General features: G+C 38.6%; 1 protein-coding gene across 1 annotated transcript; it reads left to right on the forward strand.

Annotated features, from left to right (window-relative positions):
* Positions 1-14188: 14188 nt before the first annotated feature.
* LOC147630940 (uncharacterized) lies at positions 14189-16559 on the forward strand. Its single transcript, XM_086809000.1, has 6 exons — positions 14189-14282; positions 14433-14530; positions 14718-14832; positions 15615-15739; positions 15885-15958; positions 16484-16559. The coding sequence occupies exons 1-6, from the start codon at positions 14189-14191 to the stop codon at positions 16557-16559; spliced, it is 582 nt and encodes a 193-aa protein (XP_086665126.1).
* The last annotated feature ends 6617 nt before the right edge of the window (positions 16560-23176 follow it).

Below are 23176 nucleotides of genomic sequence, written 5' to 3' on the forward strand. Positions count from 1 at the left end.
CTAATATTATACTGGGGTGCCAAACACTAAAAATGTGAACTAATGAGATATAATTAGAGATCTCCCATGAAGTGCATAGGATGATTGCCTTTGTACAACCCATGCCATCCCCATTGTGTATAACATAAAGTGCAAATGCAAGATTAGCACATGCTACACACATCTATAATCATGCTTTGGGTAGACATTGCATGGTGTAGGTGACCAATTGATAGTTCTTGATGTCCGTGGCCATTCCTTTTTAACTGCAAACATCCAAGCCCTTTTCTTAGCTCTTCCACAAGCTAGATATGCCTTCTAATCTCGTTGTTGATTATGACTTCTCCATTATTCATTGTGTACAAGGTCTTGACAAGATGTTTTTGGTGGTTCTCGTTAACCTTAGGTTAAAAGAAACATGTAGACATGGCATGAAACCTATGAGATGGAACATGAGCTTACTTGCATAAGCCTAAGGATACCTAATCTTATACTATGTGATCACTATTATCGACATGCCTTTTTGACGTCTTTTTTAACAAAAAATGAACATGTAAAAGAACCCCAAAAGTGTCAAAATTCACGTTAAAAACCATCAAGGTAGACACACCACTTACACAACCAATATGAAATTGCCTTTTTAATAGATTCGGTTGTCTTTAAAAAAATCTTTCAATGAAACTATAGTATTACTGATCATAATCCTCCAAAATATCTAGTCCATTGTTTTACAAAAATTATCATCACGACTCTCCGTAGACCAACTGGTCAACCAACGAGATCCAATATCAAAATCCAGTTCACAAAAATAATTTTCTTCCAGTTCATTTGAATCTTCCTCGACATACGCATGGGTGTCCTAGAAACCGCGAGCTCATGCATCACCTGGTCAGAACCCTCTAGGATCCTACTTAGGCGTCCTATCACTTTACTTAGGGACCACTTCGTCGGTCCTCGTCCATCATATCAGAAACGCACCATTTTAACCATACCGAGGCTGTCAAGACCTCGGTAGGTTTGCTTTGCCACGAGCGACGTCCTTTGATGACTCCACGCCAGCTGTTACAACGAATCTCTCCTTAGTTTTAAATCACAAGCCAAATGCTTCCTCCGGCATTCTGGCATAAAACAGTCCTTTAAAAACAGAGATTCTATGCAAGTGGAATTCGCGGTTTGAGTTTGATTCCACAAAACCCTTTTTTCCACAATCCAGATTTTCTTAATGAGAATCATTGATCTCACATCACGGTAATCTACCCATCATTTGGCTGAATTTCCAACTTGATTCTTGATGATTTATATTAAAGGAAAACTTCTCTAATTCAACGGTAGTCTATTCTTTGTGTCAAGATTTGGAATTGGTCTCACGAGGTTTTTTCTTGATTCAGATTCGAGAGATGGGCAAGTAATTTACTGGTTGCCATTCTCACGATCGTGGTCTAATCAAAATTTATTTGGTTTACTTCTAACTTTGATTCCTAAGGATTTTCTTCAGATAATTTAACAGAACTTCTATAATCGTAAGGAAAATTCTAACTTTATGAGTTTCTTTCCTTCCTAACCACAATAGAATTTAGAAATAGTTCTATATGAGAATATCGGGATTTTATAAAAATACTCTTCTTCCACTAATCCAATCTTTGAGTGTATATCAATTTATTGATTTATCGACATATAAATATCTTAAAATATTCTTTCCACCAATTTAATCATCAACATTAGTATATCCTAATTTCCTATATGGAATTACGGTGAAAACTCCTCTTTTATCATCAAAATTAATTTAGACCTTTTTCTACTTAAATACCATGAAAATTTCTCTAAATATCCATATTTTGGAATATGTAAAAAATTCCTCTTTTAAAATTTAAATGATTGAATCCCAAATGTCATGGGAATTTCTCTTTTAACATTTAAATTCTTATGCATAAAAAATAAATTTATCAAAAATTTCTATTTTCTCTTAATTAAATAATTATGCATAAATACTAAAAAGCATTCTTTCATGAATATGATAAAAATCATTCTTTTTGCTTAAAATTTCTAAACCTAGAATATGGTAGAAATTCTTCTTTTAGTATTATGCATAAAAATAAGATATGTTTTTAAAAAAAAAACTGCCATAGCTTTGCTACTATTACTGATAATTCTCAATTTGCCATAGCTTCACTACTATTTCTTAAGAGGCAAGCAAAGCAAAAAAGATAGAGACCACCGCGTTGGTGAGGCCAGCAAAGCAAGGGATCTGATAGAGACCATTGAGCTCGTTAGGCGAGCAAAGAAAAGAAGACAACTTACCAAGGTAAAGGATACAATGCCACACCAAATTGTGCATCAATTTCTTCCATTCCAGGGTGAATCAAGATACCGATATAACCAACTACCAATGTTTTAAGACCACCATGCATTGGTCCCACTAGTGTGGATTCCATTTTTTCAATCCCTTTAGGTTTTCAACAAACCAAAAAAAGGTTATGGAGCGTGCCCTTGAATGGGTATGCAAAATTCTAGCACAACATTCAAGGTCCCTTAAACCATACCAGATGTTCTCAATTGAAAGTGTCCTATGGTTGAGGAGAAGCTCACGTAGTGTACTTTAGAATGATTACTTGGTTGCATGTATGTGCAGAACAAATTTTTGACATTTTTGCATAAAGTGTTATAACATATGCTATTTAAAACGCATGCCTCAGACGCCACATCAAACTTGTAACACTTTAATGATCAGATTATAAATTTTGCTTTTGTGTTTTATTTGTCTCATATTGAAGATTGGAATGTGCACTATTGCTTGGATACCAAGTTTGTCGAATTCCATTGAGCAATGCATAAGTTATGGGTCGGGAAAGTTACCTATATACAAAAAATGCCCTGAACCTCACCAAAAATGGCTACACCCAAGCATGCATTGACCCTATTGTTGTGTAAAAATCATAAAGCCTTGCATGCGCTAAATCTCCCCTTTGTTTATGTGGATTTGGATGCGGATGTGCACAGGTTTGTCATGGTTGGAAACAATGTTTTCTACATATTTCTTGCTCTTCAATTTTAAAAAAAGGGGCCCCTTTTTTAAAACATTCTATTAAATGCCTTTTGTATAAACAACATGTTTTAATTTTTTTAATGATGTGCAGTTTCTGCTACTGATATGATATGGAATCATGGGGTTTATGCTGTGCATGGTATGGAATTTTCGGGGTTTATGCTGTGCGCTTTATGCTGTGCGCTTTATGCTATGCGATTTATGTTGTGTGGTTTATGCTGTGCGGTTTACGCTGCACATCATATGCATTCATGGTAGACAAGCCATGTTTATGAGCATGGTAGCCAAGCCATGTGTAGGCCAAGCCCACACCATTGGGAAGAAGCAGCCCATGTCACGGACTGCTTCTTCCCAATTGTGTGGCCTTAACCTACACATAGCTTTGGGGAGGGTAATTTGAAGATAGTGATGTAGTATTGATTTCTATATAGTTCATTGTATAACATGTGCAAGCAGCATCAAGTGCAAGATGCATTTTATACAAGTGCTTTCAAGTTCTCATAGTCTTGAGCATCTCCGATGGCAAGGGAGATCTACCGTCTATGTGAATTATGTAGAGCGGGAAACATGGGGATCTATATCTAAGGGTGATTTGAAATACTGAGAGATGATATTCATAGTGCCACACAAACAAAATTGGTAGAGGCTAATGTTTGACTTCCTGGTACAGTAGAACATTTGAGTAGCAAAGAGATCCACATGGTAGCCCATCCTTTTCTATGTCCATGGTAGCCTAGCCATATGTAGGCCAAGTTCAAAACCAATGGGAAAAAACCCACATTGGCGTGGGCTGCTTCCCAATGGTGTGGCCTTGGACTACACGTGGCTTGGCTACCATGGATATAGACATGCACATAGACTTGCACCAATACATTGTTTGAGGTAGAAGATACATGCACATAGACATACATGGAAAATTCCTAAGCAAGAATAAGCAACTCTTTTAGGTAGTTCCTCGATGATAAGGGTTTTTATGTGGAGGGTTTCTATGTGTAAGAATTGTACATAGAGTTAATGTCTATATCCAATGATAGGCTAGACATATGAAGGCCAAGGCCATAACCATTTGAAAAGAATAGTGCCATATGTATCCACAGTGTTGAAGGACTAATTAGACTGATTAATTGCATGGTTGTTGGGTGTACTCAATATCTATTTGGGGAGTATATTTTTACTCAATTCAAAAAGAGCCTGCCAGTTTTTTGCATGTATTTTTATCACTATGCAAGTCGTGGTACTCTAGGGTGGATGATTGGTTTGATGGAAAAGCCCAAAACAAAGGCTATACTCACTATCTATTTGGGGAGTATATTTTTATTCAATTCAAAAAAAGCCTGCCTATTTTTTGCATGTATTTTTATCGCTATGCAGGTGATGGTACTCTATGGTGTATGATTGGTTTGATGGGAAAGTCCAAAACAAAGGCTAGACAATAGGCCATGTGTAGGCCAAGGGGAAATCGAAACCAAAGCCATATGAAGGCCATGGCCAAAACCACTAGGAAGCACCTTGCATCTACACAGGCTACTTCTCAATGGTTCTGGCCCTAGCCTTCATATGGCATGGCTACCCTTCATATAGACTTCACATCTAGTGGCCCTTGGCTACCCTTCATATTGACTTCACATTTTGTGGCCCTTGGCTACCCTTCATATTGACTTCACATTTTGTGGGCCTTGGCTACCCTTCTCACTATGCCTCCTACCCTTACAGGATGCATGACACCAAACATTTCGGGGGTGCCAATACAAATGGGTTGTGAGAGATGTGGCTTTGTGTATTATATATAAGAGTCACTCTTCTCGTTCTCTCTACTTCTCAATGTCTTCATTGTGCATGAGATTAGCATTAATATTTGTAGCATTTTGTTAAAAATCATGTACTGTCCATGCCATCTGTAGCCATATGTATGCCAAGGGTGAATCCAAGGGTAGCCCAGTCATCTGTGCGCCATGGCCAAAACCATTGAGAAGCAACCCGTGTCGATGCGGGTTGCTTCCCAATGGATTTGGCCATGGCACACACATAGCCTGGCTACCCTTCATATAGACTTCACATCTCATGGAACTTGGCTACCCTTCACACTGTGCCTCCTACCCTTATTGGAGGCATGACACCAAACATTTTGGGGGTGCCAATACAAATGGGCTCTAAGAGATGTGGGTTTGTGCATTATATATAAGAGTCAAGTGCTCTTCTCCTCCTCTCTACTTCTCAATGTCTTCATTGTGCATGAGAATAGCATTAAGCTTTGTAGCATTTTTTTAATCATCATCTATTAGCCATGCCATGTGTAGGGCATATGTAGGCCAAGGGTGAATCCAAGGGTAGCCAGGCCATCCGTCTGCCATGGCCAAAACCATTGACAACAAGTAGTCCGCGTCTATGCCGGCTACTTCCCAATGCTTTTGGCCATGGCACACGGATGGCTGGGTTTTAGAAAATCAATGAGCGTTCCACCATTTGTACCATACATTACGCAAGGCTAGGATTAAGTCTCAGTGGTAGTTCTACGGGGTGGTTCCGATTTGTGTGGTAGACAAACTTCATTATTTTAATGGTGTGACATTGTAGTATGATCAGCATCTTTGTGCAAGAGAAGGGGCTGCATGGCATCATAAGGACTAATGTTCAGGTTGGTAATCATGGTTACCTTGAGCTTGGCTTGTTCCCTAATGTATGGTAACTTAAAGTGTTATGTCATGAGCTTTTTTATTGTATGGAATCTCTTAGGAGTTATTATGTTGTAGTTGTTGTAATGTGGAAGGACTAATTCATATTCTTCAAGCATGATTTAGTTGTGTGTTTGTTTGTGTTCACAAGATGGAGAGAAAAAATTCCACGAAACAAAGACATACGGTGAAAAGAAAGAGCAATCGAGTGTTGCGAAAGGAAAACAGTGGAGAAAGTTAGTCCTCCATCAATTGATGAGTTGAAAGAGGCTTCTAGAGATGGCAGTGGGATGGATGAAGTGGGGGGGAAGAGAATTTGGATGAGACTCAAATTGCAATGGAGGCTTCCCTTCAAATCGTGCCATATGTACCCACCTCTGAGAATGAGCCAGTGGTTGGCTTCACAGCTACACAAAGCCTAGAGAGAAGAAGAGGAATCAGTTAGACATTTCATTAGATGTCTCAAGCATTCAAACTCTCATTGCCTTCCACATGAATGTTATTCAAATAATCACCCTACTGTGGATAGGTTCATCCGTCGCCTTACGCATGAAGCGACCTCCTATAATGGCTTAGTCATTAGAAGGATCACTATGTGGGATAAAGTAACACAACAAATGCCATCCAAGTAGAAGATAATCTGATGGTCAACAAGGGAGCCAAAGCATTAGATTCTAAATGTGATACCACTTCTACTATTAAACCCATTGCTAAGGGTAACACTTTAGTGGTGGGTAACACTTTAACGGAGATGAATTTCACAAATTTTTTGAAAGTAATCCAACATGGAATGAAGGCTAAGAAAAGGTACATATTTATTCAAGGAGAGAGTGGTCATGAGACTTCTAGAGTGCCGCACACGTGCAAGTGCTCGTCACTAATTATTTCAAACCTCAACACAATTGGATTTACCTTTTCCATCACAGCCCCACAAGCCATAATGCCTACTACAACACCTCAACCCAATGCTGAGTAAACGGCATAGCAACCTATTGGCATGCTGGATTTACAATGGAAAGATGTGTCGTTACTTAATGTGTCCTCTATAGAGGCTATATGCATAAAGAGCTATGCATGCATAGAGTATACTACATGCTCTATGGTGGCTCTATGCAGCCTTAGAGCTTGCACAACTCAATGCATGCCTAGAGCACACATACTCTATGCATGCATAAACCATGCTCTCTTTATGCATGCATAAAGCATAGAGATCACATAGTCTATATTCTATACATGTATAAAAACTATAGAGCATGCACACATAAAAAGTATAGATGCTCTATGCTTAATCTATACTCTATGCATGTATAAGGTATGCATGCTACGTATGCATAGAACATGCATACTCTTTACGTATGCATAGATTATGCATACTCTTTATACGCATAGATCATAAAGTATAGAGCATAGATTATGAATGTGTGTATAGGCATAAGAATGTATTTATACACTATGCACGCTATGTATACATAGACTATAGAGTATACATACTGGAGGTGAGCTATTGTTGGTCTTTCACCTTATTTGAGACATTAGCTGTTCTCAACCACTGGAGGTAAGCTCGTACACACAAGCTCTTTTTATATTTATGATTTTCTATGCAAAAGTATGCTTTGTTTTGAGCTGAATCCACGTTTTGTTTTAAAGTAGCCATGTCTAGTAATCTACGAGACTGCACATAGGATGAGATCCAAAATTCCTTCCAAGTGTTCCCCCTTGAGCCAACATGAGATAGCTCGGTTGGAGCTCACCTCACCCATTCTCGACTCATTGAGTCCCACCACCCCGAGTGTTCAAACTATTGCTAGTGATGCAAAGAGTTCATGACACAGGTCTCATTGTAGCCATAGTGGTAGTAGCCATTACGTAGTAGGGCTAGTGGTAATGGAAGTGGTAGTGCTAGTGGTGGTGGTGCTTTTAGCACTAGTATATGTGGAGGTGGTAGTGATGCTACTACTACACCACATCATCCTCCTACTACACCACATCATCCTCCACATTTTGTTATGTGGAGGTGGTAGTGATGCTACTACTACACCACATCATCCTCCTACACATTTTGTTAAGACTACTCCATATACTTATCAGGGTGTCACTTCTACAATAACTTTGGGTTTCATTCCTAGAGCCACTCGTGGCATCCCTCTAGACTTCACTTGGGTAGACACTCCTTTTTCTCGCACTCCCTTTACTCCCTGCTCTATAGCATCAGGGTCCCTATACTCCTATAGATGCTATGATGATAGGTCCATCATTGAGGATAAGCCAGGTGGTAGGGTATTGACACTCACCTCTGTAGTGTGCAGTTTAGCCATGACATCCTCGTGAAGTGGCATGACCAACCAGAAGAATAAAAGAATTGCATTCTTGAGTAGCTTCATAGAGGGTTCCTAGTCTCAAATCTCTTCCAGCAATTCAACAAATAATTACATGCTCAAGAGAATGAGAGATCTAATGAGCCATTGAAGGTTTGAGGTGTGAGATGTAAATTTAAATAAAAGAAAGAGTAAGCCCATGTATCTCAACATCAAAGACCGAAGGAAAGCTAAGGTGGAGGTTTGTAACACCCCCAATAAGTACAAGCAATTACAATGAGATGCTCATAAAGTACGCCTCAAAGGTTCAGGTACTTCTCACCTTTGTGTTGGTGGCATCGATCACTTTTGTACATACTTTGTAAGTCTTCATCTCTTTCTTTTTGCAAGATACTCCCTACATTGAGGAATAGAACCATAAGTTTTATCATGACAATGTAACATAAAAAAGATAAAGTACAGAAAGATAAATGATACACATAATTTATGTGTGAAATTTAGAAAACTAAAAAGTTTAATGTTTGACGATATTATATACTTACATAGTTGACAATATGGGCCCAATTGAGCTCTTGCCTTTCTCGCTCCATCTTGTCAAACAAGGATGTAGTTCCGTGACACCACGTGAAATCATACTCTTCTTTAGTATAACCATGCCCATTGAAGGAAGAGTATTTAGCATATTGAGCAAGTCGAAGCCACGAGAAGTGGAAAGATGCATTGATGTGATCACGACTAGTAGCTCTTACATGGGCCTCTTAGTTTCTTTTTTTTTGTAAGACAACTTTCAAATGTTCTTTGTAAGAGCTATGTTCGTAATTTTTTTAAGAGCGCTAGATCCACTATTTTTTTTTGTTTGCAAGACAACTTGCAAAATTTCCAAAGTATCAAGGTTTTCTAATACCGTATTTGGAGTTTTATACTTCTTGTGAGGTTTCTTAATGTCAATGATGAGTTATCGCATCTTGAATATGAATATCTGTGCACTTTTTAGTTTTCCGAATTCCACACATAAATATGCATAAATTTGATTATCTTTTCTACATCTTTGTTTTTAATGTGTTTATATTTAAAATTACTAGCTAGGTAGTATGGGCACAACGAGACAGGTTGGGACAAACTACTTGAATCTGTCTCATTTCACCCAAAAAAAAAGATTTATACCAGTGTCGGTATTTATGTCGAAATAAACATTGATATTTGCATCGATATTTACGTCAGTAAAAACATCGATGCCCGATGCATATACCAATCACAGTAGGTAGCATCAGTATACTAGTTTATAAAGACACCAGTTGAGCGATAAATATTATTGATGATTCAATACCGACATGAGAATAGCATTAAGCTTTGTAGCATTTTTTAAATTAGCCATGCCATGTGTAGGGCATATGTAGGCCAAGGGTGAATCCAAGGGTAGCCAAGCCATCCATCTGCCATGGCCAAAACCATTGACAAGTAGTCCACGTCTATGCCGGCTACTTCCCAATGCTTTTGGCCATGGCACACGGATGGCTGGGTTTTAGAAAATCAATGAGCGTTCCACCATTTGTACCATACATTATGCAAGGCTAGGATTAAGTCTCGGTGGTAGTTCTGCGGGGTGGTTCCGATTTGTGTTGTAGACAAACTTCATTATTTTAATGGTGTGACATTGTAGTATGATCAGCATCTTTGTGCAAGAGAAGGGGCGGCATGGCATCATAAGGACTAATGAAGTTCAGGTTGGTAATCATGGTTACCTTGAGCTTGGCTTGTTCCCTAATGTATGGTAACTTAAAGTGTTATGTCATGAGCCATTTTATTGTATGAAATCTCTTAGGAGTTATTATGTTGTAGTTGTTGTAATGTGGAAGGACTAATTCATATTCTTCAAGCATGATTTAGTTGTGTGTTTGTTTGTGTTCAGAAGATGGAGAGAAAAAATTCCACGAAACAAAGACATACAGTGAAAAGAAAGAGCAATCGAGTGTTGCAAAAGGAAAACAGTGGAGAAAGTTAGTCCTCCATCAATTGATGAGTTGAAAGAGGCTTCTAGAGATGGCAGTGGGATGGATGAAGTGGGGGGGAAGAGAATTTGGATGAGACTCAAATTGCAATGGAGGCTTCCCTTCAAATCATGCCATATGTACCCACCTCTGAGAATAAACTAGTGGTTAGCTTCATAGCTACACAAAGCCCAGAGAGAAGAAGAGGAATCAGTTAGACATTTCATTAGATGTCTCAAGCATTCAAACTCTCATTGCCTTCCACCAGAATGTTATTTAAATAATCACCCTACTGTGGATAGGTTCATCTGTCGCCTTACGCATGAAGCGACCTCCTATAATGGCTTAGTCATTAGAAGGATCACTATGTGGGATAAAGTAACACAACAAATGCCATCCAAGTAGAAGATAATCTGATGGTCAAGGGAGCCAAAGCATTAGATTCTAAATGTGATACCACTTCTACTATTAAACCCATTGCTAAGGGTAACACTTTAGTGGTGGGTAACACTTTAACGGAGATGAATTTCACAAATTTTTTGAAAGTAATCCAACATGGAATGAAGGCTAAGAAAAGGTACATATTTATTCAAGGAGAGAGTGATCATGAGACTTCTGAGTGCCGCACACGTGCAAGTGCTCGTCACTAATTATTTCAAACCTCAACACAATTGGATTTACCTTTTCCATCACAGCCCCACAAGCCATAATGCCTACTACAACACCTCAACCCAATGCTGAGTAAACGGCATAGCAACCTATTGGCATGCTGGATTTACAATGGAAAGATGTGTCGTTACTTAATGTGTCCTCTATAGAGGCTATATGCATAAAGAGCTATGCATGCATAGAGTATACTACATGCTCTATGGTGGCTCTATGCAGCCTTAGAGCTTGCACAACTCAATGCATGCCTAGAGCACACATACTCTATGCATGCATAAACCATGCTCTCTTTATGCATGCATAAAGCATAGAGATCACATAGTCTATATTCTATACATGTATAAAAACTATAGAGCATGCACACATAAAAAGTATAGATGCTCTATGCTTAATCTATACTCTAATCTATACTCTATGCATGTATAAGGTATGCATGCTACGTATGCATAGAACATGCATACTCTTTACGTATGCATAGATTATGCATACTCTTTATACGCATAGATCATAAAGTATAGAGCATAGATTATGAATGCGTGTATAGGCATAAGAATGTATTTATACACTATGCACGCTATGTATACATAGACTATAGAGTATACATACTGGAGGTGAGCTATTGTTGGTCTTTCACCTTATTTGAGACATTAGCTGTTCTCAACCACTGGAGGTAAGCTCGTACACACAAGCTCTTTTTATATTTATGATTTTCTATGCAAAAGTATGCTTTGTTTTGAGCTGAATCCACGTTTTGTTTTAAAGTAGCCATGTCTAGTAATCTACGAGACTGCACATAGGATGAGATCCAAAATTCCTTCCAAGTGTTCCCCCTTGAGCCAACATGAGATAGCTCGGTTGGAGCTCACCTCACCCATTCTCGACTCATTGAGTCCCACCACCCCGAGTGTTCAAACTGTTGCTAGTGATGCAAAGAGTTCATGACACAGGTCTCATTGTAGCCATAGTGGTAGTAGCCATTACGTAGTAGGGCTAGTGGTAATGGAAGTGGTAGTGCTAGTGGTGGTGGTGCTTTTAGCACTAGTATATGTGGAGGTGGTAGTGATGCTACTACTACACCACATCATCCTCCTACTACACCACATCATCCTCCACATTTTGTTATGTGGAGGTGGTAGTGATGCTACTACTACACCACATCATCCTCCTACACATTTTGTTAAGACTACTCCATATACTTATCAGGGTGTCACTTCTACAATAACTTTGGGTTTCATTCCTAGAGCCACTCGTGGCATCCCTCTAGACTTCACTTGGGTAGACACTCCTTTTTCTCGCACTCCCTTTACTCCCTGCTCTATAGCATCAGGGTCCCTATACTCCTATAGATGCTATGATGATAGGTCCATCATTGAGGATAAGCCAGGTGGTAGGGTATTGACACTCACCTCTGTAGTGTGCAGTTTAGCCATGACATCCTCGTGAAGTGGCATGACCAACCAGAAGAATAAAAGAATTGCATTCTTGAGTAGCTTCATAGAGGGTTCCTAGTCTCAAATCTCTTCAAGCAATTCAACAAATAATTACATGCTCAAGAGAATGAGAGATCTAATGAGCCATTGAAGGTTTGAGGTGTGAGATGTAAATTTAAATAAAAGAAAGAGTAAGCCCATGTATCTCAACATCAAAGACCGAAGGAAATCTAAGGTGGAGGTTTGTAACACCCCCAATAAGTACAAGCAATTACAATGAGATGCTCATAAAGTACGCCTCAAAGGTTCAGGTACTTCTCACCTTTGTGTTGGTGGCATCGATCACTTTTGTACATACTTTGTAAGTCTTGCAAGATACTCCCTACATTGAGGAATAGAACCATAACTTTTATCATGACAATGTAACATAAAAAAGATAAAGTACAGAAAGATAAATGATACACATAATTTATGTGTGAAATTTAGAAAACTAAAAAGTTTAATGTTTGACGATATTATATACTTACATAGTTGACAATATGGGCCCAATTGAGCTCTTGCCTTTCTCGCTCCATCTTGTCAAACAAGGATGTAGTTCCGTGACACCACGTGAAATCATACTCTTCTTTAGTATAACCATGCCCATTGAAGGAAGAGTATTTAGCATATTTAGCAAGTCGAAGCCACGAGAAGTGGAAAGATGCGTTGATGTGATCACGACTAGTAGCTCTTACATGGGCCTCTCAGTTTCTTTTTTTTTGTAAGACAACTTTCAAATGTTCTTTGTAAGAGCTATGTTCGTAATTTTTTTAAGAGCGCTAGATCCACTATTTTTTTTTTGTTTGCAAGACAACTTGCAAAATTTCCAAAGTATCAAGATTTTCTAATACCGTATTTGGAGTTTTATACTTCTTGTGAGGTTTCTTAATGTCAATGATGAGTTATCGCATCTTGAATATGAATATCTGTGCACTTTTTAGTTTTTCGAATTCCACACAAAAAAATGCATAAATTTGATTATCTTTTCTACATCTTTGTTTTTAATGTGTTTATATTTAAAGTTACTAGCTAGGTAGTATGGGCACAACGAGACAGGTTGGGACAAACTACTTGAATCTGTCTCATTTCACCCAAAAAAAAAGATTTATACCAGTGTCGGTATTTATGTCGAAATAAACATTGATATTTGCATCGATATTTATGTCAGTAAAAACATCGATGCCCGATGCATATACCAATCACAGTAGGTAGCATCAGTATACTAGTTTATAAAGACAACGGTTGAGCGATAAATATTATTGACGATTCAATACCGACAGTGATAATGATCAGTGTGGGTAGTTTTAGGCAAAAAAACCAAATCTAAATCTTCGGTATATACGACGGTATTACGGTATTAGGGTGATCTCTTGTAGTGGTTGGATGTTGTTTAGACTCTCACCTTAGAATAGGGCTTAAATAAGCGCAGAGAAGCCCAAGGATGGTTGTGTGCCCGCTTAGTTTAGGGCCATAAGATGATGTGGAGTGGGATATTGGAGGTGCAAGGGCTTGCTAATATCTTAACCTTGTGTCCAGTGTAATTTTTGCATTGTGGCAGCAGGCAAAGCAAAGCTGTGGTGTTCGCCTAGCGTCCCCTCGAATCTAAATGTGTTCTTATTATTTTGTGTATATTTTACACAAAATTAAATGTGATCTTAGTATTGTTTATATTTAACCCTCGAATCTAAATGTGATCTATTTATTGTTTATATTTCACACAAAATGAAATTATGCTCACACTTGCGGCCTTCGTCAAACTAGAGCGCATCGTTCTCACAAAATGAAAGAAATTAATATAATATGGCTCACACCTCTCTATATAAGAGTTTTGTGGGGAGCAGGCGCAAGACAACATTGCGTTTCTTATGAGCGGCGAAGCGTTTAATTCCTTGTCTGTGTACATGGCGTTGCTTTTTTCATCAATTACTTGTAGTTTTTTTTTTGGGGGGTTACCTTTTTATACTGAGGTTTTTGTACCAGCTTAGCTTCCTGGTATCACAAGACTAACGTCCTTAGGCAGCTTGCTTTCTCGCAGGATAGCTAATTAGAAGAAGCTATGGAGGCTTGGGTGTACAATCCCGCAGATGATGACCGCAGGCTTCCTCACAAATACGTTCCTAATCGCCCAGTATCAAAGGAACACTTGAAAGGTGACATGTTTCGTCAAGTTTAACTCTTTTCGTTATCAACTCAACGCACAGTAAGCTTAACAGTCAGCTTGTTTGCTGCGTTAAAGATTGCGTCATGATGCTCAAGGCCTAAGGGAGGTTTTACTCTTTGTTAATTTAATTTTCGTGTAGAACTCGGCGTCTTACATTGGAAAATAGATGTTGACTGCAACTGGGAGAGAGACCCTACGCTCGAGAGAGTAAAAGGCGACCATGGCTACGTTTATTGGGTAATCAGCTTGTTATTGCAGCTAGCAATAATTAATCGTTTGGTATTTGATTCCTATGATATGGCATTATAAAAACGCAGTACTAGTGCAGCTTACTAATGCAAATGAAGGTGACGACTACTACTACTACTACTGCATGCATGCATATGTGATATGATTTTGGTTTGTAATTACTACCATGATGCAGGAGACGATAACTGTAGCACCTGGCGTTATGGACAACTTTGAGCAGAAGACTGAACACTTCTTTCAGGAACATCTGCATCCCTATGAAGAAAGCCGACTTATCCTTGAAGGCCGTGGTAAATTAAATCAGTCACTTTATTTGGTCATGAAAATCTTCGATGATATTGCATAATTATTAATTACCCCTTCCTACATGTACGACGCGCCGACCAACGTCAACCCTATTGGCTCCCAAGCAACCCAAATTCCGGTCAAGTAGCTGTCAACGACGTTCATCTTCTTGCATATATACGTCGCCCTCCTCCACTGTGCTGTGCTGCAGTGGGCAACTCACGGAACTTTATCTACCACCAGCGCCTACCTATGTCATGATCATGGTGGTGTGGTCACACATCCCATCAACGTATGATTTGTGGTGACTCTGCACTCACACCTCAGGCAGCGAAAATGTATTTCAACATTGCATGACTTGCTGATAGCTTGCTCCTCCTCCTCCTCCAAAGTCTTGGAAAGGGAACGATATGCTACAAGGGTAGAGCTACGAAGGTAGGGTCTCCGTCTTGCTCTCTCATGCGGAACGCAACAACGAGCAGCATTAGCATGAGAAGACGAAGTGTGCGTGTGCGAGGATTTGGGCGAAACAAATTTGGGCATGATGATGTTCCGGAAAGAAGACTTGAAAGCAAGAAAACGCGAGGAGGAGGGTAGAGAAGCCATCGGCACCATCGTCGAGCAGATATTCAAATTAGGCTTCAATATGCAAACAAAAACCTAGGCTTGTTTTTGTGTAATGTTATATATATATATATATATATATAACCTGGTATGTGTAGCATTGCACTTATAACTAGGAAGTGCAGCTAAGCTAATGCTAATCATATCTAGCCTTTCTACGTAGGTTATTGGGACATAAGAGATTACGATAACAGCTGGATAAGGTTTACTGTCAAAAAGGGAGATATGATTACCTTGCCGCCAGGAATGTACCATCGATTCACGCTCGACACCGAAGACTACATTAAGGTACATATGATTATCTTTTTGACTCGCGGCGCGTAAATACTAGGATCAACCAATCCTTGATCTTTGCACACACTCCTTGATCATATTCCCTCACTATTATTTCGGTTTCATTAATCTTAATCTACCAATTACCTTACCAACGCAGGCAGTTCTTCTATACACAGAGGTTCCCACGAGGATCGATCTTCTTAAACCTGATGGAGATGAGATAGAGTCGAGGTAAATTTATCATCCTCTCTTTCTCTCTTTGTAGGAGGAGTGATGGGCTATCATTTTTATGTACTATGAAGCGAATGTCTTGGTAACACTCTAATCGGTTCAGGAGCTTGTTATAATCTGTCTGTATTCTTCTTGTTACTATCAGTCACCTCCTTGAACTTTTCACACAGACTTTAGATGAAGTGAAACTTATCTCCAATAACTAGTATTCATTCCTTCCTCTATTTGGAAAAAAAAAACATTTTTAGATTAAGTGAGACTTATCTCCAGCTAGTATTCCTCTCTTTTTTTTTTCAATAACATGTCTTTACAAAGACAAGACAATCCACACCCATGAGTAGGTAGTCTTGCATTATCATGATATATCTACTTTAAATATTTGCATAATTTGGTTTTCCTTCACAAAGAATTTATCTTTCGTATACGCATGTATATAGTGAATTGTTGGTTTTGCATCATCATAATCTGTTGTTGACGGTGTTGCAATGTCTCTAACTATTAACAGGCTTTTGGTTGAATTTACAGGAAAGAGTATGTGGCCAATGTGTTGAGCAATCCTAGTGCAATGTTTAGGTCGATAAACTCGACACTAGCAATGTGATAAGAGATCATTAAGCACGCTACAAGCATGAATTCATAGACAATACATTTTGTATCAGAAGCTAGCTTCGGATTTCTTTGATGGAGTTAATTAAGAGAGGAGGAGGAACAATATAGTTGGCTTCTGCTCTTGTAGTATGAAGATAGAGAATCTTGCCCATTTTTTGGATGGCCTCTTTTTTGATTCATGAATGTGGTTTAGAATTCGGTTTGTTTGGAAAAGAAAGATGCTTTTATAGAGTTGAAAAATGGTTCACGGTAGATGCTCTTCAATCATCCTTCTTGTGGTTTTTATGTTTTAAAAAATCATTGTTCTATCTACACTCTTCTTCTTTTTGTTGTACGTATTTCTTTTTTTGTTGTGAATAAAAGTTTTCCTAATGGTCATCTCATCTCCTAATCCTGCCATTCTCAATAGAAAATGGAAATCCAGAGTTGATTATAAGATAACTTACAATTTCTTTTAAAGAATAGACATTCTAACAATGGTGTTCTACATCCCATAATGAATAGGCAATCTTTGATGAGTTTTCTTTGTGTGTATGCATGTGTGTGTTCATTTGGCTTAGCTAGGATATTTAAAAAAATCTTATCATATTTTGAGTTTGAAGGTATTCTTGGTTAGAAATTATAATAATTACATACAAATAAACACAAGTAGGCCAAGAAATTTGTACATTTATTATTACCTGATGTTTTGAGACAACTTAAGTTATATATGCCATTCGAAAAAGTTTGTTTTGTGCATAACAAAGGTCATTTATTTATTTTTACGAATTTAGAGGTTGCCAAATGATAAAAGATAAAGAAAGATGAGATAATTCAAGAAGTGTTTCGCTATTATTTATTTGCACCAATTTAGGAGTTGCAATGTGATACAAGATATAAAAAGTTGAGCTAATTTAGGAAGTGTTTTGCTATTAAGTTGAGGAAAGGTGATTATCAAACCTAAGATTTCTATAAAATGTTAACACTAGTTTGTAAGGAAAAAAATTCATTTGTTGTTTGTGGATTCAATAGTGAGTTTTTTTCTCTCAAATAAATTCCTTCTAGGAGATCTTACTCTTTTTTAGATCAAATAAGCTCCTTTTTTGAGATTCTATGAACTCAATATGATAGTCGAAAAAAATCTCAAACTTCAAAAAGTTTAAGAAGCATACATATCATTGAGGCTCTCTCGGATCCCATGTGGCCATTAAAAACAAGCCCTACACATGAGTAAAAAAACTGTTAACACAAACTAGCATGCTCGCTCTGCTGGTAGTGGTGTTAATGGAAAACCCAAATACACAACACTCCTAACAAGAAGCTAGCCATATGAAGAGTACTCTCCTTTTGTGTGTCGTGGGGGGGAACTTCGTAGCTTATCCACCATCTCATGGAAGAGGTAACCACACGAATGCACGCTAGCAATTGAGAAGACCAACCTCTCACTGTCACATCGTAAAAGTTGTCTTTGTAGCGCTTAGCACTCCCCATTGTTGCAAGACCTTGCTCCATTGTGCAAGACCATAGTTCACTCTCACTCTCTCACTAGCAAAACATGGCAAGACCGAGAGCAAGAGGAAAAAACTCTCACACAAGCACTACCAAGAGGACAAGACGATAGGGTAGAAAGCTAGAGAACAAGGAGCAAGAGCACACTTTCAATCAACACTCAAGGAGGGAATGTCCCTTTTCTCGTTAGTTAAAGCCACTTATATACATGTCACTTACTCACCACGGGTATTCACACTCACTTGATAAAAGATAAAGAAAGATGAGCTAATTCAAGAAGTGTTTTGCTATTATTTATCTGCACCAATTTAGGAGCTGCAAGATGTAAAAAGTTGAGCTAATTCAGGAAGTGTTTTGCTATTAAGTTGAGGAAAGGTGATTATCAAACATAAGCTTCTATAAAATGTTTAACACTAGTTTGTAAGAAAAAAAATCATTTGTTGTTTTTGGATTCAATAGTGAATTCATTTCTCTCAAATAAATTCCTTCTAGGACATTCTACTCTTTTTTCGATCAAATAGGTTCCTTCTTCGAGATTCTATCAACTCAATATGGTAGTCGAAAAAAATGTCAAACTTCAAAAAGTTTAAGAAGCATACATATCATTCAGGCTCTCACGGGTCTTTCACAACATGGCCAATAAAAACAAGCCCTACACATGAGTCAAAACAAGTGATAACGTAAACTACCATGCAGTCACATGAAGAGTACTCACGTTTTGTGTGTCATGGGGAACTTCATAGCTTATCCACCATCTCAGGGAAGAGGAAACCAAACGAATTCACGCTAGCACTTGAGAAGACCCACCTCCCGCTTTCACACTGCAAAAGTTGTCTATGTAGAGTTTAGCACTCCTCGTTGTTACCCAAGACCATGCTCCACTATGTAAGACAATAGTTCACTCTCACTCTCTCACTAGCAAGACTTGGCAAGATCAAGAGGGCAAGAGGAAAAGACTCTCACACACACTCACTCTCACAGAAGCACTACCAAGAGGACAAGAGGATATGGTAAAGAGCTAGAGGAGAAGGAGCAAGAGCACACTTTCAATCAGTAGACAAGGGAATGTCCCGTTCTCATTAGTAAAAGTCACTTATATACATGCCACTTAATGGCCACGGGCATTTACATTGACTTTAGTTGGGTGCCAAACACTAAAAAAGTGAACTAATGGGAATTAACTAGAGATCTCCCATGAAGTGCATAGGAAGATTTCCTTTGTACAACCCATGCCATTCCCATTGAATATAACATAAAGTGCAAATGCAAGATTAGTGTATGCTACACACATCTAAAATCAAGCTTTGGGTAGACATTGCATGGTTTAGGCGACCAATTGATAGTTCTTGATGTCCGTGGTGGCCATCCCTTTTTAACTGCAAACATCCAAGCCCTTTTCTTAGCTCTTCCATAAGCTAGATATGTCTTCTAATCTCGTTGTTTGTTGATGATGACTTCTCCATTATTCATTGTGTACAAGGCCTTGACAAGATGCTTTTGGTGGTTCCCATTAACCTTAGGTTAAAAGAAACATGTAGGCCAAGTTCATAATGGGAAGAAGCCCACGTTGACGTGTGCTGCTTCCCAATGGTGTGGCCTTGGACTACACTTGGCTTTGCTACCATGGATATAGACATGCACATAGACTTGCACCAATACATTGTTTGAGGTAGAAGATACATGCACATAGGTATACATGGAAAATTCCTAAGCAAGAATATTGTTTAAGCAACTCTTTTAAGGTAGTTCCTTGATGATGAGGGTTTTTATGTGCAGGGTTTCTATGTGCAAGAATTGTACATAGAGTTAATGTCTATATCCAATAATAGGCTAACCATATCAAGGCCAAGGCCATAACCATTTGAAAAGAATAGTGCCATATGTATCCACAATGTTGAAGGACTAATTAGACTGATTAACTACATGGTTGTTGGGTGTACTCAGTATCTTTTTGGGGAGTATATTTTTACTCAATTCAAAAAGAGCCTGCCAGTCTTTTGCATGTATTTTTATCACTATGCAGTCGTGGTACTCTGGGTTGGATGATTGGTTTGATGGGAAAGCCCAAAACAAAGGCTATACTCACTATCTATTTGGGGAGTATATTTTTATTCAATTCAAAAAAAGCGTGCCAATTTTTTGCATGTATTTTTATCACTATGCAGGTCATGGTACTCTAGGGTGTATGATTAGTTTGATGGGAAAGTCCAAAACAAAGGCTAGACAAGCCATGTGTAGGCCATGTGTAGGCCAAGGGGAAATCGAAACCTAAGCCATATGAAGGCCATCGCCAAAACCACTATGAAGCACCATGCGTCGATGCAGGCTATTTCCCAATGGTTTTGGCTGCCCTAGCCTTCATATGGCTTGGCTACCCTTCATATAGACTTCACATCTAGTGGCCCTTGGCTACCCTTCATATTGACTTCACATCTTGTGGCCCTTGGCTACCCTTCTCACTATGCCTCCTACCCGTATTGGAGGCATGACACCAAACATTTTGGGGGTGCCAATACAAATGGGTTGTGAGAGATATGGCTTAGTGCAATATATATAAGAGTCACTCTTCTCCAATTTAGGTAAGATGAGCTAATTCAAGAAGTGTTTTGCTATTATTTATTTGCACCAATTTAGGAGTTGCAAGATGATACAAGATGTAAAAAGTTAAGCTAATTCAGGAAGTGTTTGGCTATTAAGTTGAGGAAAGGTGATTATCAAACATAAGCTTTCTGTAAAATGTTTAACACTAGTTTGTAAGAAAAAAACATTTTTTGTTTTTGGATTCAATAGTGAATTTGTTTCTCTCAAATAAATTCCTTCTATGAGATTCTACTCTTTTTTGGACCAAAGAAGTTCCTTCTTCGAGATTGTATCAACTCAATATGGTAGTTGAAAAAAATGTCAAACTTCAAAAAGTTTAAGAAGCATACATATCATTAAGGCTCTCACGAGTCTTTCACAACGTGGCCAATAAAAACAAGATCTACACATGAGTCAAAACAAGTGTTAACGTAAACCACCATGCTTCTTGCTCTAGCGGTGCCAAAGAAAAACCCAAATACACAACACTCACTAATAAGAAGCTAGCCATGTGAAGATTACTCACGTTTTGTGTGTCATGGGGAACTTTGTAGCTTATCTGCCATCTCATGGAAGAGGAAACCAAACGAATGCACGCTAGAACTTGAGAAGACCCACCTCCCACTTTCACACCACAAAAGTTATCTATGTAGAGTTTAGCACTTCTCGTTGTTACGCAAGACCATGCTCCACTATGCAAGACAATAGTTCACTCTCTCTCTCACTAGCAAGGCTTGGCAAGATCAAGAGGGCAAGAGGAAAAGACTCTCACACACACTCACTCTCACACAAGCACTAGCAAGAGGGCAAGAGGATATGGTAGAGGTAGAGGAGAAGCAGCAAGAGCACACTTTCAAATAGTAGATAAGGGAATGTCCCTTTCTCATTAGTTAAAGTCACTTATATACATGCCACGTAATGGCCACGGGCATTTACATTGACTAGAGGTCTCCCATGAAGTGCATAGGATGATTGCCTTTGTACAACCCATGCCATCCCCATTGAGTATAACAAAAAGTGCAAATGCAAGATTAGCACATGCTACACACATCTAAAATCATGCTTTGGGTAGACATTGCATGATGTAGGCGACCAATTGATAGTTCTTGATGTCCGTGGGCCATCTCTTTTTAACTGCAAACATCCAAGCACTTTTCTTAGCTCTTCCACAAGCTAGATACTAAGATATGTCTTCTAATCTTGTTTGTTGATTATGACTTCTCCATTATTCATTGTGTACAAGGTCTTGACAAGATGTTTTTGGTGGTTGCCGTTAACCTTAGGTTAAAAGAAACATGTAGACATGGCATGAAACCTATGAGATGGAACATGAGCTTACTTGCATAAGCCTAAGGATACCTAATATTATACTGGGGTGCCAAACACTAAAAAAGTGAACTAATGAGATATAATTAGAGATCTCCCATGAAGTGCATAGGATGATTGCCTTTGCACAACCCATGCCATCCCCATTGAGTATAACATAAAGTGCAAATGCAAGATTAGCACATGCTACACACATCTATAATCATGCTTTCGGTAGACATTGCATGGTGTAGGTGACCAATTGATAGTTCTTGATGTCCGTGGCCATTCCTTTTTGATTGCAAACATCCAAGCCCTTTTCTTAGCTCTTCCACAAGCTAGATATGCCTTCTAATCTCGTTGTTGATTATGACTTCTCCATTATTCATTGTGTACAAGGTCTTGACAAGATGTTTTTGGTGGTTCTCATTAACCTTAGGTTAAAAGAAACATGTAGACATGGCATGAAACCTATGAGATGGAACATGAGCTTACTTGCATAAGCCTAAGGATACCTAATCTTATACTATGTGATCACTATTATCGACATGCCTTTTTGACGTCTTTTTTAACAAAAAATGAACATGTAAAAGAACCCCAAAAGTGTCAAAATTCACGTTAAAAACCATCAAGGTAGACACACCACTTACACACCCAATATGAAATTACCTTTTTAATAGATTCGGTTGTCTTTAAAAAAAATCTTTCAATGAAACTATAGTATTACTGATCATAATCCTCCAAAATATCTAGTCCATTGTTTTACAAAAATTATCATCAGGACTCTCCGTAGACCCAACTAGTCAACCAACGAGATCCAATATCAAAATCCAATTCACAAAAATAATTTCCTTCCAGTTCATTTGAATCTTCCTCGACATACGCATGGGTGTCCTAGCAACCGCGAGCTCGTGCATCACCTGGTCAGAAACCTCTAGGATCCTACTTAGGCGTCCTATCATTTTACTCAGGGACCACTTCGTCGGTCCTCGCCCATCATATCAGAAGCGCACCATTTTAACCATACCGAGGCTGTCAAGACCTCAGTAGGTTTACTTTGCCACGAGCGACGTCCTTTGATGACTCCACGCTAGCTGTTACAACGAATCTCTCCTTAGTTTTAAATCACAAGCCAAATGCTTCCTCCGGCATTCTGGCGTAAAACAGTCCTTTAAAAACAGAGATTCTATGCAAGTGGAATTCGCGGTTTGAGTTTGATTCCACAAAACCCTTTTT

Source organism: Cibotium barometz, chromosome 15, assembly GCF_041138505.1.
Source record: "Cibotium barometz isolate CiBa-2024 chromosome 15, ASM4113850v1, whole genome shotgun sequence".
In the NCBI taxonomy this organism is placed as follows: domain Eukaryota; kingdom Viridiplantae; phylum Streptophyta; class Polypodiopsida; order Cyatheales; family Cibotiaceae; genus Cibotium; species Cibotium barometz.